The 18,774-nt window shown below is 43.3% G+C and overlaps 1 protein-coding gene across 6 annotated transcripts in view; it reads right to left on the bottom strand.

The window, feature by feature from the left end:
- The window catches only part of TTYH3 (tweety family member 3), a 222,755-nt gene extending 204,392 nt beyond the window's left edge, over window positions 1–18,363 (bottom strand). For 3 of the 6 annotated variants that reach the window (XM_073636711.1, XM_073636712.1, XM_073636713.1), the window contains exon 1: window positions 17,904–18,361. In XM_073636711.1, the coding sequence (XP_073492812.1) occupies window positions 17,904–18,029 (126 nt within the window). In that variant the 5' untranslated portion in view covers window positions 18,030–18,361. Of the gene's footprint in view, window positions 1–17,903 lie in introns of all 6 variants that reach the window. The other 3 variants (XM_073636709.1, XM_073636708.1, XM_073636710.1) reach the window with 3 other exon arrangements.
- Between the last annotated feature and the right edge of the window lie 411 nt (window positions 18,364–18,774).

Here is an 18,774-nt window from a genome sequence, read left to right as displayed (position 1 = left end):
ACCACCAGCTCCAAGGAACTTGTATGGAGAAATACATTTATATACACACGTACGTATGTAGAAGTCAATACTACCTACGGGCACCAGGAAACGAATACCCTGTTAAAGGTGTGTGCAGCCTATTGCATTAGGGCGGGGGTCAGCAACCAGTAGACCTCGGACAGGTGACTGGTAGATCAGTCTGGGCTTGCTGACCTACCATTCCAGAGCATAAATTCAAAATCTACCCCCATGCTGAAAACCCCCCTGTCAGCACACATTTTTGACACCCTCCCCCACTCTAAGCTCAAATCCTCCCTCTCTGCAAGTCCCCTCAGCACAAATCCCCCCCCTCCCAAAATAAATAAATAAATAAAAATTACCCCTCCTGACATAAAACCTCTACCCCTCAAATGTCACAAATCCCCCCTCCCAAAATAAATAAATAAATAAAAATTACCCCTCCAGGCATAAAACCTCTACCCCTCAAATGTCCCCTCCTAACACAAATTCCCCCCCCCCCCCCCCAATTTCCTCTCCTAGCATAAATATCCCCAATCATCCCTACTGGCAACCCCCCCCCACCAAAATAAATCCCCCTCCAAGCACAAATTCCCTCGCCCCTTTACCACATCACCTTTTCTAGCACGAATCCTCTTCCCCCATGTAACTAAGGGCTCATTCACAAGTGCAGCAGGCACTGCTGCTCCCCTGAAAAGCGACCCGAACATATTTGACAGGTGGTGAGGAGGCGATATGTTGCCTCCTCACCACCTGATGTAAAACATATGATTGCCGTGCAATGCATGCAATTGCAAAATGGTCGTCCGGCAATTAGATGTTTTTTAATCAGGTGTGAGAAGATGACACTGCGCCCGGTGATCTTTGACTTCTCCCATGTTGTGCAGGTAGATCTCCTCCTCTTTAAAGATTGCCTACCCCTGCATTAGGGTGTGCACCCCAAAGTCTCCAATGCACATGCCTTTCTCTGCAGGCACATGAATGGACACAATGAGTGAGTGTGTTCACTCCCGCTCTCCATCCTGAAACACCCTCCGCAGCAGCTGAGGGGACAGAAGAGGAGGGAAGCCAGCGTCACTGCAGGGTGGGGGCAACTGGCACCGCATGTAGTGATTAGCCCAGGCACAACCCCTGCGCATCCCTATGTACATATTACTGTAGACTTTTAAAAGGTACCAAAAATACATATACCAACATATTATTGCAGACTATTGCGTATCTTTACACAGAAAAAAAGTAAAACCACCTTTTAGCTCGTACATCATCATATTGTGATTTATATCACATAAGAAGTACAGAATTATCAAAATATCGTTTGTACATAACTACAGATTTGTTTTTTGTCTTCTTGGCTTGAACAACAATTGTGAAAGAACTTGATATGCAGAGACTCTACACGTTTCATTGAAGACGACGTCAATAGGAGGTGGTGGACGATAAAATCAGTAAGGACTCGTTCACACTTGTGCAGCCCTTTCCGCCCTCCTTTTTACCCCCGCCCATGTAAACAAGGCCGACACGTCCCTTGTTTATTACTACGTATGCATGGGGAAAAAGAAAAAAGATATCCTGTCTACTCATACCAGTATGGTTTAGTCATATAGCCTCAAAGCATACTAGAAAAAAATAGGTTTTCTCCCCAAGACGAGGATAGAACCGGAAAGAAAGGCTGTAAATGACAGAGTGCGGACCGCTCAATATGTAATAATAATAAAGTTTTATCAAATTGAATAGTCTAAAATTATGTTGCTGCTCGACAGTCACAAATGTGGGAAAACAGAAAATCTGCTAGACTATGCAGGGTAATGCATGCCAGCTGTGCCAGGGACACACAACCACAGACAGGGTACAGGAATATATAACCAGGGTGGATATAAATCAATGATTAAAAAATATATATATATCCAAACAAAATCAGATTTTTTTGATTTTTATTAAATTGGTTTTAATAAAACACTTCTGGAGTAAAAATCTATCTAAAGATAGTTGTCTATTTAACCACCTCAATACTGGGCACTTCCTGCCCAGGCCATTTTCAGCTTTCAGCGCTGTCACGCTTTGAATGACAATTGCGCGGTCATGCTACACTGTACCCATGTGAAATTGTTATGGTTTTCTTCACACAAATAGAGCTTTCTTTTGGTGGTATTTAATCACTTCTGTTTTTTTTTTTTTTTTTTTGTTTTTTAGGAAAAAAATAAAAGACAAGACCCAAAATTTTGAGGAAAAAAAAAAGTTTTTCTTAGTTTCTGTCAGCAAATTTTGTAAATAAGTAATTTTTCTCCTTCACTGATGGGCACTGATGATGCAGCACTGATGGGCACTGATCTCCGTGTTTACATGTGACCGGCTGTGATTGGACACAGCCGATCACATGGTTAAAGAGCCGCGGTTCTTTACACAGATCGGGGTCGCACCGTGCCCTAGTGACATGGCGCACCCGCGCTGCGCGCCCCCGGGTGGCCCGCAAGAGCAGCCGTTCTAGGAGGCCGTCATATGACGTCCACCCACAACAAGAGCCGCACCGCCCAGCCGTCATTTGAGGAAAGTGGTTAAGATACATTAATAATTTAGTTTATTCAGCATAAAATAGAGCTTAGTTATGTAGCATGAGGCTGTATATTCTGCAATATTTAGCTGATATAACATGCACTGCATTGATGCATTCACACAATTTCACAGTAACCATGAGATAAATCAAAGTTAAGGAATATTCCTTTATCCCACTGTTTTATAAATCTATGTACACTACAAACTGTATGATTGAATCGGTTCTGATATCGCTGTTTTACTAACCTGACGGCTTATTATTCTAAATAGGAAACCTTGATTTTGTTTGCAAATATTAAAGAGTCTAACTACAAGCAAGAATAAGTCCTTACAATTAAAGAGCACCTGTCATATCAGATCCATCACGGCAGCGCCTGTTAGCGGGCATCCACTCACCTGCTGCCGCCACTTCCCTCATCTTGTTGTGTCCGTGCCGTATCACCAGCCATCCTATTAAAGTGAATGGGACTGTTGGTGAGCCGCTGCGAGACAGAAATGACAGTTGCCCTTTAAAAATTATGATTTAAATTGAATCAATTTAAAAAAAAAAATAAAAAATAAAGCCTTTTTACTAGTAATTTAAAATCGACTTGATTTAAATCAAATCCACCCTGCGTATAACACAAGTGACAAAAAACAAAAACGTCCGGACGCCAAGTCAATTGGCACAGTGAGACACCTCCACGGCGAATGCCGTATCTCAGGTATACACTGTGTGTCTAGGAGGTGTATCTATACCTCAACCCCTTGGAGGCCCGAGCTGCAGGGGGACAGGAGAGGGAAGGGAAAGGTTAGCCCAAAGAGTGGTCTGGGTTAGTACATGCAGCGGCTAACATGTTGATTGTGGATCCCATGAGGGAATGTCAGTCCCAATCCATATAGTAACAGAAGATCCTGATAGATCCGTTGCTGGGCAAGAATGGTGGCTGTAGGGGTATGAATGGATCCTGGGATGATGTTCTATAGTAGGAGGCACAGAGTCAAATAGCCACATTAAAGCTGCCAAGTGCAATCAGGTGCCAATCAGGAGATGGCCCCCGTAATTAGCATATCTCTCTGGCTGCAACTGTAGTGATATATCATGTGTGGAAACACTGAATGATGAATGGATAAGTGGCGGGTCAAGCTGGAGGGATATGTGGGCATCAGCCTGGGGAGAGCTGCGGGTAAGGATTACCATGTACAGATGGGCACATAGTGGGTTCAGATTATAGTATTAGTGAAATAATCTGTACTTTACCCTTCCACCACAATGCACAGTCCTCAGTTCTCCATTGATGCCCATCAGATAGCATTGTTGTTGTCGGTGATGTATTACGTGATTCAATGTCCATCCCTCCTGGGGCTATGAGTTAGCACGCAGTGCTCACGTTTGGGGCTATCATTGCCACCACAGACTGTACCCCTCTACCGCCTGTCCACCATTCAGCTTGCACATATGTGGATACAGCCAACCTCCTTGTGTGTATTACAGAGCAAAGCTCTTTAAGCAAAAGGGTTCCCCTCAAAGTCCCTCATGCACTCGCCAACGCTGTAGGGGATACTGCTGTGGCGTTGGAGCGGTAATGATGTCAACGCGTTTTGCTGTGCGGATGCGTAGCTTCATCTGAAGAGCATGCCGTATTTAAAGTGTATTCATTAATAGTAGTCTTAATGTGAAAGATTTCTTGTGTGACAATACAAACCAGAGGAAGAGTTCCCTGTGAGAAAAAAAAAATAAAATGTCTCACCCACATTTAGGAGGAGGACACCTTCAACAAGCATCCATATAGTATGTTCCCAAAGAATCACCAGGTTACCATGCAGTAGAGCTGCACGATTCTGCCCAAAATGAGAATCACGATTTTTTTTACTTAGAATAAAAAGGATCACGATTCTCATGGCGTAAAATCATTCACATTATACCAGAAAAAAAAAAAAACTAAAACCAGTAAAATGTAATTTTTTCCCAAAAAATTGCATTGAAACAACTGCTGCGCAAATACAGTGTGACATAAAATATTGCAACAAACACCATTTTATTCTCTAGGGTCTCTAAAAATATACTTAAAATATATATATATAAGTTTGGGGGGTTCTAAGAAATTTTCTAGCAAAAAAAAAAAAAATTAGTTTAACTTGAAACAAAAAATGTCAGAAAAGGTTTATTGTTTAAACTTCCCTCATTTACACATCAAAGTGTATTACTTTGATCTAAAGGACAAATCGTTACAATATTTATACTTCCACTGCTAAAGAATGTTGTGATTATTGGCAGACTGCCCGTTTTTTTTTTTTTTTTCCCTTTTTGATGGCTGTTGGCTTCAGCAGAACATAGAGAATTCTCTTTGTCAAGATCACAAGGGGTAAAAAATAAATAAATAATCACGATTCTTAACGATCAATCATGCAGCTCTACCATGCAGGGTCCTTATGGTGAGCAAACCCCCAAAGAGGAGAAAAATCCAGGCAAAAACCTTTCACTAAAAGGAAACCTCCACTCAAGAGAAATGTGAAGCCTGCACTTTTTATTGCAACATCTTCGAAATGGAAACAACCGTTTTTTAAACTGATCCAATCAGTACCAGGATGTAGCATTAGGCAGGCAATAGCCTATCCAATTCACCCATTGCTTAGATTCATTTATTTCCATCATCTGCTCTATTAAAATTGTTCCTCAAAATAAAAAGGTAGCCAAATAGTTGGATTTTGCTGAGTTTGCCCTCTAAAAATGACGGCTGCCCATTTGTCAGACTGTTCTGCTGGCATCCCTGATCTGCACATTTGTCCAACGCCAGCAGCTCAAAAGTAAAGAAGATTGAGGGGCAAAATAAAAGCCAGGAAACTGGTATTTTCAGAAGGTCAGCAATGACATCCCCCAGCTAATGCGGAACCACACGGCATCTGAGCACCATAAACCATCCATCCATGTCTCCATACTTTATTATGCTGAGATATCACTTTGAAAGACACCCCCTAGCATTTCTGGCTGTGGCCATCTTGAGTAAGGGCAAATGATTCATGCAGCATGTACTTCCTGGAATCCATCTGACCTCAGCTCGGGCAGGAGGGTGCACTTAGCTGAGAAAAAGAGCTGCACAGTGGAGGTAAGTATGACATTTTTTATAATAGCCTTACAATCACTTTAAAGTGTTACTAAACCCAGGACCCTGCATTCACTATATCTGGTCTCCCACAGTACACAGAACATGGAAATGCAGTTATTTTAGTAAATGTAAACGGCTAAATACCTTTTCTCATAAGTAGTTTACAGCAGTCTTGTGACTTCTATCAGTGTCTGGTTAAAGCTTATACGAGGAGTTTTCATTCTCTGACTGTCCTATGAGGATGCAGGACTCCTGACCCTCTGTCTGGACAGTGCTGATTGGCCCTGTGCTGATCACATGCAACCTCCCAAGAAAGCAAAAATGCTCTAGAAATACATATCAAACTGAGCATGTGCAGAATGCCCCCAAGGCTCTGTTCTATCAGCAGATGGATTGGGTACTGTAGAAGAAGGGGAGGATCAGAGAAGACAGGATCAAACAGCCTTTTTACACAATGTAGAGGATTAACTCCTTAGGTTCCACAGTGAGTACAACAAACATGCTTTACTGCATATACAGACTGATTTGACGGTTGTGGGTTTAGTAACAGTTTAAAGCGGGATTCCGGCAGTAAAAAAACAAAAAATTAAAAGTCAGCAGCTACAAACACTGTAGCTGCTGACTTTAAATAAGTACTTACCTGTCCTGGGTGCCCGCGATGTCGGTCGCCCGAGGCCGACCCGTCCCTCAGCTCTCGGGTCCAGGCACTGCCATCCTAGGTAAGGGAAACAGGCAGTGGAGCCTTGCGGCTTCACTGCCAGTTTCCTACTGCGCATGCGAGCAGCGCGGTGCTCTGTGACTGGCCCTGTGGTGTTCTGGGAACACACACAGTTCCCAGAAGACAATGGGGCCACTCACCAAGGAGAAGAAGACGCCGTGGAAAAGGAAGAGGCAGATTAGGAAGACTGCCTAGCAACAAGGGTTTAGGTAAGTTTAAAAATTTTTTTTATTTAAATGTTTTTTTTTTTATTTTTTTTAGGATTTTTGGTGAATTTTTTTTTCAGGGTGGCCTTCCACTTTAAGGATTAAAAATGGTCATTGTTGATTGAGAGAGTGAAGTTCTGTATTTACAGCACTTCCTGGAGTTCTGAAGAACTCTTGCAATTAAGAAGAGCAAAACTTTCAGCTTTACTCACAGTCCAAAAATAACTTACAGAGTAACAATAATGTGACATATATGCATCCGCTGCAGCTTATCAGGAAAACACAGATGTTCATAAACAAAAAAAAAACTCAAATGCCCTACACCAGCAGTGGTTGACGTACTTGAAATTAAAAAAAAAAAAAAAAAGGCGAAAAGTGTGGCCCTTGACATCACACCAAAAAGGGCCACATATCATAATCAGTAAATGTAATGGTACAGGAAGATGGTGGCCATGTCACAGGACGTGGCCAGAGTCAGCAGGCCATGCCACAGTAGACAAGCAAGATACAACAAATGGTCAAAGGCTGCAGATATACTATAGGAGTGGTTTACAAATCAATGCTTTCACAGGCCCATTAAAAAAAAAAAAAAAAATCATGTTTGTCACATTTTGAGATTCTCCTCAACAAGGTGCATTATAAAAAGATCATGGGGAAAAAAATAGATGGACATCAAAAAAAATTAAGACAGTATAAAAACAAAATCAAAACCATTTAAATACTGGAAGCCAGTCTAAGGTATAGTTTCTACCATTGGCTTAAAGTGGATGTAAACCCCATTCATGAAATCTGACCTGGGCACATATATCTGTCTCTCTCCAAAGCCCTAGGTCCTGTGTCTTTCTGCTGCTCCATTCCTCTGTTACCAGAATGATAACATCTGATAAGTTCTCTGACACAGGAGATAAAAGCAGCTGGCAAATTGTGTTGGGGTGGGTGCATAGAGATAGAGTAGCAGAGAGCTGGTCTATTCACAGCACAGCTCTATTTGTTTCTTCATTCCTCTGCCTATGTGGAGAGGGGGTGTGTGCGCGCCTTTCCTCTAATCAGCTCACACATAGTGTCAGCCCAGACTCCCCTCCCACAGCTGGAACAGGAAGAGAAATTTATAACACGATTTGCACTTTCTAAACAGTATATAAAGCTGAAGACAGAAGATAGACATGTAAAACATATATAGGGAGATTTGTTTCTTCTCTGTGTATCATCTGAGGCTGTTCACTTCACTGGGTATAGGAGAAGGGTTTACATCCAATTTAAGGCTTGGATCACACTGGTGCGCTGTGCAATATCGCATGTGATTCACACCGCAAATCATATGCGATGTCTGTTCAATGCAAATTCAGCCATACAGATTGTATGGCTGAATTTGCATCGCATTCAGGCCAAGGTTGTGCAGGACCCCTTTTTTTGGTCCACACCGGAATCGTATTGCATGGGTGTTCACACGCAAGGAATCCCATTGAAGTCAGAACTGACAGTTCGCACTGCGATATGCGAATCGATCTGGGGGGTGTCATTAACTTTGTATTGACACTCCCAGCGGTCCGCATAGGGCAGCGTGAGCTGCTTCGAGTCGGGTGCGATGCGGGAACCCATGCTGGATTTGCACAGGTTCTCGCATCGCACCAGTGTGAACGAAGCCTAAGGAAGCAGAAAACACGACGGCCTTTGTGGCCCATAGGCCACAGTTAAAGTGTAACTACACTGAATCTGAGCACCACAAACCAAAAACACTATTTCATCAAAATTTTTAATATCCAAAAGCAAACTCATCCAAAACTATCCAAAAATAGTCAACATTGATTGAGAGAGAGAAGTTCTGCTTAAAGTACCAAAGGGCCACAGGCTGGGCACCAGGGCCCTACACTGTACATCAGAACTGCACTACAGGGAACACGCTTCACTTCATACATGGACAGCAATCATTTGATGCTTCCAAAAGATGTGAAGTGAAGACGAATCCTCACATCTAACCTCACAAAGCCAGATCAGAGTCTAGAGATGATTTTTTTTAAAGCACATGACCACGTGTTGAATCTAAGATGACAATGTTTACTTTGTTCCCGTGTCTGCAAATTGCAGCTCTGGCCTGTCACAAAACTTCTGCACTGACCACATTTTGTCAACCTATCAATTATCTAGTTTGCAAACAAAACCGTAAATGCCCTGGCTTGTCTGATGCCCACAAGGAGCTTTATGGCTGAAATTCCTTTGGAAAGATAAGGATCTGCATAAAGAAAATAAATCACAGGGCCTTTGTATAAACTGTGTAGTTTTTCTGTGCTGTCACTGTCCACCTGAAATAAGATTGGTCAACATAGGAAAGAGACACTTGAAAACTTGAAGTTTATTTAAAGATAACCATATGTATTTTAGACTCCTCCATTCCCCCACCAACACTAAACAGAGGAATCTCCACTGCTAGTCATTGTATTCAGTAGCCACAGCTGTCTGAAGATCCAAACAGTGGCTGCATCTGACTGGATACAGTCACTGGTCCACCAACAATTTTCTGAGTGGATACAGTTACTGGTCCACCAACAATTTTCTGACCGGGTAGTCACTGGTCCACCAACAATTTTCTGAGCGGATACAGTCACTGTTCCACCAACAATTTTCTGACTAGATACAGTCACTGTTCCACCAACAATTTTCTGACTAGATACAGTCACTGTTCCACCAACAATTTTCTGACTAGATACAGTCACTGTTCCACCAACAATTTTCTGACTAGATACAGTCACTGGTCCACCAACAATTTTCTGAGTGGATACAGTTACTGGTCCACCAACAATTTTCTGACCGGGTAGTCACTGGTCCACCAACAATTTTCTGAGCGGATACAGTCACTGTTCCACCAACAATTTTCTGACTAGATACAGTCACTGTTCCACCAACAATTTTCTGACTAGATACAGTCACTGTTCCACCAACAATTTTCTGACTAGATACAGTTACTGGTCCACCAACAATTTTCTGAGTGGATACAGTTACTGGTCCACCAACAATTTTCTGACCGGGTAGTCACTGGTCCACCAACAATTTTCTGACCGGGTAGTCACTGGTCCACCAACAATTTTCTGAGCGGATACAGTCACTGTTCCACCAACAATTTTCTGACTAGATACAGTCACTGTTCCACCAACAATTTTCTGACTGGATACAGTCACTGTTCCACCAACAATTTTCTAAATGGATACAGTCACTGTTCCACCAACAATTTTCTGAGCGGATACAGTCACTGTTCCACCAACAATTTTCTGAGCAGATACAGTCACTGTTCCACCAACAATTTTCTACCCAGCTCTTTGATTTTTCATTAGACTTTTCTGGAGCTGGGTAATGTCAAGTCTATAGCATATAGGAGATTTTAATTTCCTGCTACAGAGAGATTTAAATCCCATCTTCAGTCTCCCACCCAACCTTTAACCGCAACTATTTTTTTTTTTTAAATTCACTTTATGCTTACCTTAAAGTGGACGTTCAGTCCAAATCTAACTAAAGCCTTGTGCACATCCAGCGGGCTGAACAAAGAAAAAAAACTGACAGCTCAGGTCAGAGCCGCTGTACTAGCAATCCAATGTTAGTACAGCGATCTTCCCTGTTGTTCTATTGTGTTCTGACAGGGAGGCGGCCCCTCGCCAGAACACTCCAGTCAGTGGCTGAAAGTGCTGGTCAGGAGCCGGTTGGCAGACTATTTTTGGTCATGCCCCTTCAAATGGCCAGCTTCTGTCGGACTGGCTACAGTACACACAGGTCAAATGTCGGACTGTTGTATTGAACCGTTCGATGATGCCCGACGTTCAGCTCATATGTACAAGGCTTAAAAAGATGTCCACTGGCACTTTCTGACCGCAGGCTTACTGCGGCCGAGTGCAGGGAGTACCAAGATGGGCGTCACATTGTTCTGATGGAATGTCACTTCCGGTACAGAATCTGACGGGTCGCCGATTCTGAAGGAACAAGTACAGGCATTTGTCATGCTAGCAATTAAATAATATTGACTCCCTATGACGATACACAAGAAGCAATCAATCTCACATAGTTGCACAATGCTTTAATCATGTACAATTAATCACTATCAGATGCTACTTGTATAGCTTGACCCATAGGTAGTCAACTGCACCATCTGTTTACCAATCAACTGTTAGGTCAGTCTGATAGAACTTTGGCAGTATAAAAATTAGATGGTACACTATAGTCAGTTTGTTTGCGGCCAGAAAAGCCATCCCTGGGCACAAACTGGGTGTCCAAGACCAGTTTTGATTACCTAATCGCATGTGAACCCTCAGTCGTGGTTACATGTGAACAGCACCAGGGTCAGCCATTGACTTGTATAGGGTACTAATTTGGCCATGCCGCTGCTGGCTGTAGGTGTTCGCTCACACTGGGGACAGTTTCTATGCTGGCAAGAACCGCCGATTCTCAACACCAGCCTCTGATGTGAATGGGCCCTTGCTCCTCTGGATTAATCACTAGCGATTTTATTAGCACGAGTCAGCAACTCTTCTGTGCATCTCTAGCCCAGCGAAATGACCACCAGCAAAAGGTTAAATATCTCAGCAGCAAGAGATTAAAATCACACATAGCTCTAGCCTTTAGGTTTATTCAATAGAGCAATGCAAACATCGGTGCAGACTGCAGCCGGCCAGAGCAATCAGGTTCCGGGATTGATAAAGGGATTGAAATGCGTGACCAAAGTGGACAGCAGTTGAAGGGCCATGTAGCCACTGCTCCCCGAAGTGAACGCTCACATTGAACTTCTCCTGGTCTTTTCTTTGTCAGTGGAAGTATTAGAAATCCTGGTCACGGTCATTAGAAAAGTACAGGGGCTCCCATTGTATTACGCCCTTCTTCTGGATCCCCACATCCTGTAGAAGTCATTGCTTCCATTACGCATTTGCAGTTGGATGCCTCAACTTTTAGACCTTGTCAAATTACGGGGAATCTACAAGTGAAATGTGACTATATTTATCTTGACTGATAATGGTCATGGCAAATGTAAAAAAATTCCAATGGAGAGACCTTTCCACCAAAGCCTAAAAGATCAGTTCTAGGTGAAGCTCCCTTGTTTAGGTGTCCAGTTAAAGCTACTGGAAAAAGCCATTTCACAAAAGGGACAACAGCTTTAGCTCCTGCTTCGTGGTTCTGCTCCTTGTAAAACCATGTCTAAATGGAGCTTACTGAAATGTATTCTGCCTTTGCCTCTGGCTGCTAAGCAGATTTCCAGCCTCATCCCCCAACTGCCTTCCATCGCCTGCAGTTTATCTCTCTTTGCATTTCAAACCAACCTAACCAATAAAACAGATGTAATTCCAGCAACCGAAGATTAACCCATTACAGCTGGCCACAGAGAGATGTAGAGAACGACAAATCACGAGACATACCACATGCTCAAATGCATTGTCTCCCCAATAGCACCCACTGCGATCTTCCCTCAGATTGGGCCCATGGGTGTTCATGTCATAAGCAAAGTGAAATGCCCTTTATCTCTATATGAAGAAAGTACCCACTTAGTAAATCGCTCTGGAAGAACAAGCACTTTCAGAATTATTTCTCATTACTCTCATGGGATTACCTTTACATAGGCTATCCCACTTCAGTCCATCATGAATGCTGCTACCAGACTCATCCACCTTACCAACCATTCAGTGTCATTCAGTGTCTGCTACTCCTCTCTGCCAATCCCTCCACTGTCTTCCTCTCACCCTACATATAAATTCAAAATACTAACAACAACTTACAAAGCCATCCACAACTCGGCCCCCAGCTACATCACTAGCCTAGTCTCAAAATATCAACCTAATCGTTCTCTTCGTTCCTCTCAAGACCTCCTTCTCTCTTGTTCCCTTGTCACCTCCTCCAAAGTTCGCCTCCAGGACTTTCCCCGAGCCTCTCCCATCCTCTGGAACTCCCTACCTCAATCTGACCAACTATCTCCCACTCTGTTTGCTTTTAGATTATCCCTGAAAACCCTTCTCTTCAGAGAAGCCCATTTTACCCCTACCCAACAACTGTACTTTTAGTTTCTCCATCAGATCATTCACCACAGTTATAACCTTTTGTATCACTCCCTCCTACATTGTAAGTGCTAACGAGCAGGGCCCTCCAATTCCTCCTGTATTGAATTATATTGTAGATGTAATGTCTGCCATCATGTTGTAAAGCGTGGCACAAACTGTTGGCACTATATAAATCCTGTATTATGATTACTCTCCAGGGACTTTCAACATGACTCAATTCTTACCTCATAGGAGTTGACTTACTAAAATTAGAGAGTGCAAAATCTGGCGCAATTCTGCATAGAAAACAATCAGCTTCCAGATTTTTTTCGTCCAAGCCTAATTGAACAAGCTGAAGTTAAACGTTGATTGGCTACCATGCACAGCTGCACCAGATTTTGCACTTGCCAGTTTTAGTAATTTAAGTCCAGTGTTCCAAATAATGCTTAAAAGAGAAGTATGGGAATTGTTTTTATTTTGAAATCATACTTACCTAGGTGGATGCAGCATTGGTCTGATGTTGTATCTGTCCCCTGCTGGCTCTAAGGCTGAGAGCCGAGCGATCAATCACTGCCGATCACTCGGTTCTCACAGATCCCTGAGCAGAGAGCTGGTAACTGTCACTCACCTCTATCTGCTCGGTCCCTTCACAATCTTTCCCGAGCCTGGACCGGGACGGTGACGTCAGCTGACAGTAGGCTTTAGCCCTCTGTCTTCTGAAAAAGGGTCACAGGAGTGCAAAACGATGTGATCCACAGCCAAAACAAGCTTTGGCTGTACTCCTCCTTTAAAGCAGACTTTCACCTTGTCTAGGCAAGCAAAGCTGAATTGGGAGTGTCTACCTGCCAAAAATGAACCCCCAAAACACATTGGCTGTTTTTATACAACAGTTTTATTTTTTTTTAACCAACAATAAAACTATCCTGGACTTTTTCACCTGGTTGTGGTATGACGCTCTTTTCTGTATTCCTAAGGTCTGCGCCAATTGTTGGAAGCCTTGCTGTGCGGGAGCTGCCTTACCAGAGCTATTGGGCATGTTTGAAGTTTTCCTTCATCTGGATGATATTCAGACCATGTTTACCAGCCTTAAAAGCTCAATGAGTATTTTTATTATTGTATTGTTCTTCACTGTGTCTCCATATGTAGACGGTCATTTTGGTGGACTCCAATGAAAAAAGGGCATCCAAAAGGCGCTGGAACTTTGATATGGAGTTTAAACAAGGTAGTGAGAGGGCAAGAAATATTTGAAGAGCCCATTGGCTCAGGTTAGGCTGCTCACAACAGGCAAGGCTACCCACCCTACTGTGGGCACCCTAGCAGGCTACCAGATAAAAAAACATTCATACATGGAAGGAGCACCAAACCAAAAGATAAGAGAGTCCAAATTAATTTATTGATGTTGTGTTAAAAGACAGCCAACACGTTTCGGGGGTCAAAGGAACTCCTCCTTAATTATGGCTTCAGTTAGAAATGAAAACCTTGAGTGGACTCAAATAAAAAGATGTCCACTGCCACCTTCTGACCGCAGGCTTACTGCAGCCGAGTGCAGGGTGTACCAAGATGGCGTCACATTGTTCTGATGGAACTTCCGGTACAGAATCTGACGGGTCGCTGATTCTGAAGGAACAGGTACAGGCATTTGTCATGCTAGCAATTAAATAATATTGTCTCCATTATATGCCAATTGCCAATCAGTGCTGCATTTCAGTGCCCATCAGTGCCACCTATTATTGCCACCCATTAGTGCTGCCTCACCAGTGTCATCCCATCAGTGAACCTTTTATAATGTCTTGAGTTATAGTTCTTCATAATTATAAAAAAGATATTAGTCTGTATTGTGCTTTGAAAACTGTCACATGACATTAAAATAAATAAAAGTATCAGTAATCGATATTGGCGAGTATTTGAAAAAAAAAAAAAAAAAAAAAGTATCAGTACTTGTACTCGGTCTTAAAAAAAAAAAAAAAAAAATGGTATTGGTGCAACCCTACCTGTGACCAGTGGTTGGTGCACTCCCACAACGCATTTATACAAGCAGTGGGCGGGGAATGCCTTGACTGCTTATGCTTGGCCCAGTTCAGGTGGCAGTGGGTTCAGACTAGGATCCATACATGCCCAAGCTCATCCCTATTGGTGAGAGATCTACCCAACTTCATTTGGCCTACATTGCAGTAACTTGGTTACCTGAACTCAATAACAAGATACTTCCTATGTGTTCCCAGGTTCAGATATACCCCCTGCGTTGGTCACAGAGGTTCCATCATTGTATTTTTATGAAAGGCAGATAGATTGAGTCCAGGGAGATACGGCTTCACGCATGTGCAGGTTTATGGAAGTAGCAGCATAAACCCACGTAGAGCCACGTACAGCAATTCATTACTATGGTCAGCTGTACATAGCATCTGTTGTATGCCAGGTATGGAAATTTGCCTGCAATCTACATTAGATGCCAAAAAGCACCCATGAGCTGTCCTGAGATACCTAGAGATGTTCCTTTATCAATGTTATGCAAACCCAACTTCCCCGGCCCATTGTTTCCTGAAAGAACAACAATCATCAATTTTCCTGACCGGCACAGCACTGCTCACCAGAGACAAGTCTGATGCCACGGGCGTTTTCTGAGTGTGCACACCTGAGCACTGCAAACATCAAAGCCATCCGCCCCTTACACCAGTGCTGTATACAACTATAAGGAAAAGAAAACCAGCTGTGTTCCACTCACTGACCAATAACATTCCATCTGTCATTCTTTCCCTATATAGGCAACTGAAAGGAACCTGGACAGCTGACTATGGACAACCTCTATACTTTAAATTGGTGTCACACAACCACCTGGCCGGCATCTTTGAATGCCACAGCGTACAGAAAGAACAATTTCCAACACAATCAGCCGGTCATACCTGGAAAATTAGTGTATATATACACACACACATACTGGCAGCCTACTGATGTGACTTCTCATCCACTTATTGTTTTCTCTTATCCTGATAGAACACTCGGCTCCTTTCCAAAAATCAAAGTAAAATATTGAAATATAAAAACAAGCGCTATCCACAATTAAAAACACATAACCCAAAAACGTGCCCATCTTCATCCATGCAGCTACACGGAGCTCTCCAACATGCAGCTACAAGGTCGGCCATTTTTAGAATTCGCAAATATCAGGAGTGTGATTTCAGTTTTTGAGCAGACATTTTCAACCGCACATGTCATTAACTACCTACAGATGTATGGGGGAAAAAAAAGAAAAAAAAAAAAAAAGAAAGAAAGAAAGAAAAAAAAAGAAATAGCAAACAATAATAAAAAAAATGACAGTGTTTAAAAAAATGAATCTAAAATAGATATATAAAGTAAAAAAAAAAAAAAAAAAAGTAAATCTATAAAAATATTTTAAAAATTACAATAATTAAATCGAGATATCTTTTTTTTATCTCAATATAACAAAGCTAAAATGATGAACATAAAAAAATAAATTAAAAAAAAAAAAAAAAGCAGACAAGATACATAAAATATTAACAAAATCTAAAAGAATATCAACCAAATATAAAAATCAGAACAAAAAAAATTTAAAGAATAAAATAAAAAACAGGCAATACAAAATAATATAAATAGAGATAAGACCAAAAATATATATTTAAAAAATAGCAGTTAATGGAGGAGAGGTATATCGCTGTGATCTGATTCTTGGTTGTAGACACCGGTTATCCTGATATGTCCCCCCTCTGTACAAATCCCAGGTAGAGGCACACTCTTCTCCCCCCCCCCCCCTCTGTTTACACTGTCATCCTAGGGGCCACTTCCTGCCATTGTATCCTAATCTGACACCATCTGATGTGGATAGGGGCCAATATAGGGGGGGATCCTCAGGAACAAGGAGCCAGGCCATATAGATGGGGGCAGAGGAGGATACATCATCACCCACGCTGATATATATGGATATTGTACTGGATGTAGATTTGTAGAACAAAAGCCTGGTGTGATGATGTCAGGGCTGAGAAGGGTAGAAGTGGTGCAGATGACAGGTAGACAGGGCCGATACCAGTACATTATATACACACACAGTACAATGTCTCCCTATGGAGATCTCTATATAGAGAATGTAATGTCTCCCTATGGAGATCTCTATATAGAGAATGTAATGTCTCCCTATGGAGATCTCTATATACAGAATGTAATGTCCCCCCATGGAGATCTCTATATACAGAATGTCCCCCCATGGAGATCTCTATATACAGAATGTCCCCCCATGGAGATCTCTATATACAGAATGTAATGTCCCCCCATGGAGATCTCTATATACAGAATGTCCCCCCATGGAGATCTCTATATACAGAATGCCCCCCCATGGAGATCTCTATATACAGAATGCCCCCCCATGGAGATCTCTATATACAGAATGCCCCCCCATGGAGATCTCTATATACAGAATGCCCCCCCATGGAGATCTCTATATACAGAATGTCCCCCCATGGAGATCTCTATATACAGAATGCCCCCCCATGGAGATCTCTATATACAGAATGCCCCCCCATGGAGATCTCTATATACAGAATGCCCCCCCATGGAGATCTCTATATACAGAATGCCCCCCCATGGAGATCTCTATATACAGAATGCCCCCCATGGAGATCTCTATATACAGAATGTCCCCCTATGGAGATCTCTATATACAGAATGTCTCCCTATGGAGATCTCTGTATACAGAATGTCCCCCTATGGAGATCTCTATATACAGAATGCCCCCCTATGGAGATCTCTGTATACAGAATGTCCCCCTATGGAGATCCCTATATACACACACACACACACAATGTCCCCCTATGGAGATGTCTATATACAGAATGTGCCCCTATGGAGATGTCTATATACAGAATGTGCCCCTATGGAGATGTCTATATACAGAATGTGCCCCTATGGAGATGTCTATATACAGAATGTCCCCCTATGGAGATGTCTATATACAGAATGTCCCCCAATGGAGATGTCTATATACAGAATGTCCCCCTATGGAGGTCTCTATATACAAAATGTAATGTCTCCCTATGGAGATGTCTATATACAGAATGTGCCCCTATGGAGATGTCTATATACAGAATGTCCCCCTATGGAGATGTCTATATACAGAATGTCCCCCTATGGAGATGTCTATATACAGAATGTGCCCCTATGGAGATGTCTATATACAGAATGTGCCCCTATGGAGATGTCTATATACAGAATGTCCCCCTATGGAGATCTCTATATACAGAATGTGCCCCTATGGAGATGTCTATATACAGAATGTGCCCCTATGGAGATGTCTATGTCCCCCTATGGAGAGGTGACACAGGTGTCTGACCTGCTGGTAGTCGGGATCGTCGGGCTTGAAGTCCCCGCTGAGGGTCTCCCATCGGAGGTTGAGGTGGGGTAGTCGGTGGAGGAGGGTGACCCACCAGGGTGGGCTGTAGGTGATGACAGCAGCCATGATTGCGGAGCTCAGAGCGGCGGCCTGCCTCTCATGGGGTGTCGGGGAGATGTATACAGGGAAGAGGGGGGGACGAGGATCTCTCAGGCTCGCCCCCACCGATCCATTCTCCGGCTCGTTACCCGGAATTAGCCCGGAGGCGGCTACTGCTCCCCGGGTGTCCTGCGCTCATCGTCAGCCCTCCGCCGGGGGAGTGTGTGCCCGGTACCCGGGGAATCCTGAAGCAGATCACCAGCCAAAGCTCCCCAGCTCCGGCTCTTTGTTCCCTGAGACTCGATCTGCTCCATAGACCCCGCCTGTGGCTCTCGGAGCGCACCCCTGGCCCCGCCTCTTGTCCCGCCCAGACACTAGTAGTCCGCCCCCCTCTCGTTCATGTCGTTCTACCCCCGGACCGCCCACACTGTACTCGGTCACCTATTTCCCTCCCACACACTGTTAGATAGCCCCGCCCTATCTTAGCTCATACTCATTTGGCCCCGCCCAACCTCAGCCTGTCACCCTCTTTCCTCGCCCACTTGAGGAGGAGTCTGCTCCCTAACACTGCTGTGATCGGCTTCTCACCTCCGCCCCGCCCCCCGGCAGTCTCTCTCCGCTGAGCTGTGTGTGCTGTCAGTGGATGGAGATGAGGTGTACACCATAACCGAGAACACAGGTGAGGCCCCTCCCCTCCACACAGCATTACTATGAACGCTCGGACAGTCCGAACCTTTGTGTTTAATGCCCCGTACACACGATCAGACATTGA

Source organism: Aquarana catesbeiana, linkage group LG06 (assembly GCF_042186555.1).
Source record: "Aquarana catesbeiana isolate 2022-GZ linkage group LG06, ASM4218655v1, whole genome shotgun sequence".
NCBI lineage: Eukaryota > Metazoa > Chordata > Amphibia > Anura > Ranidae > Aquarana > Aquarana catesbeiana.
The sequence above is the reverse complement of the archived record's forward strand: the minus strand, read 5'-3'. Positions and strand labels throughout refer to the sequence as shown.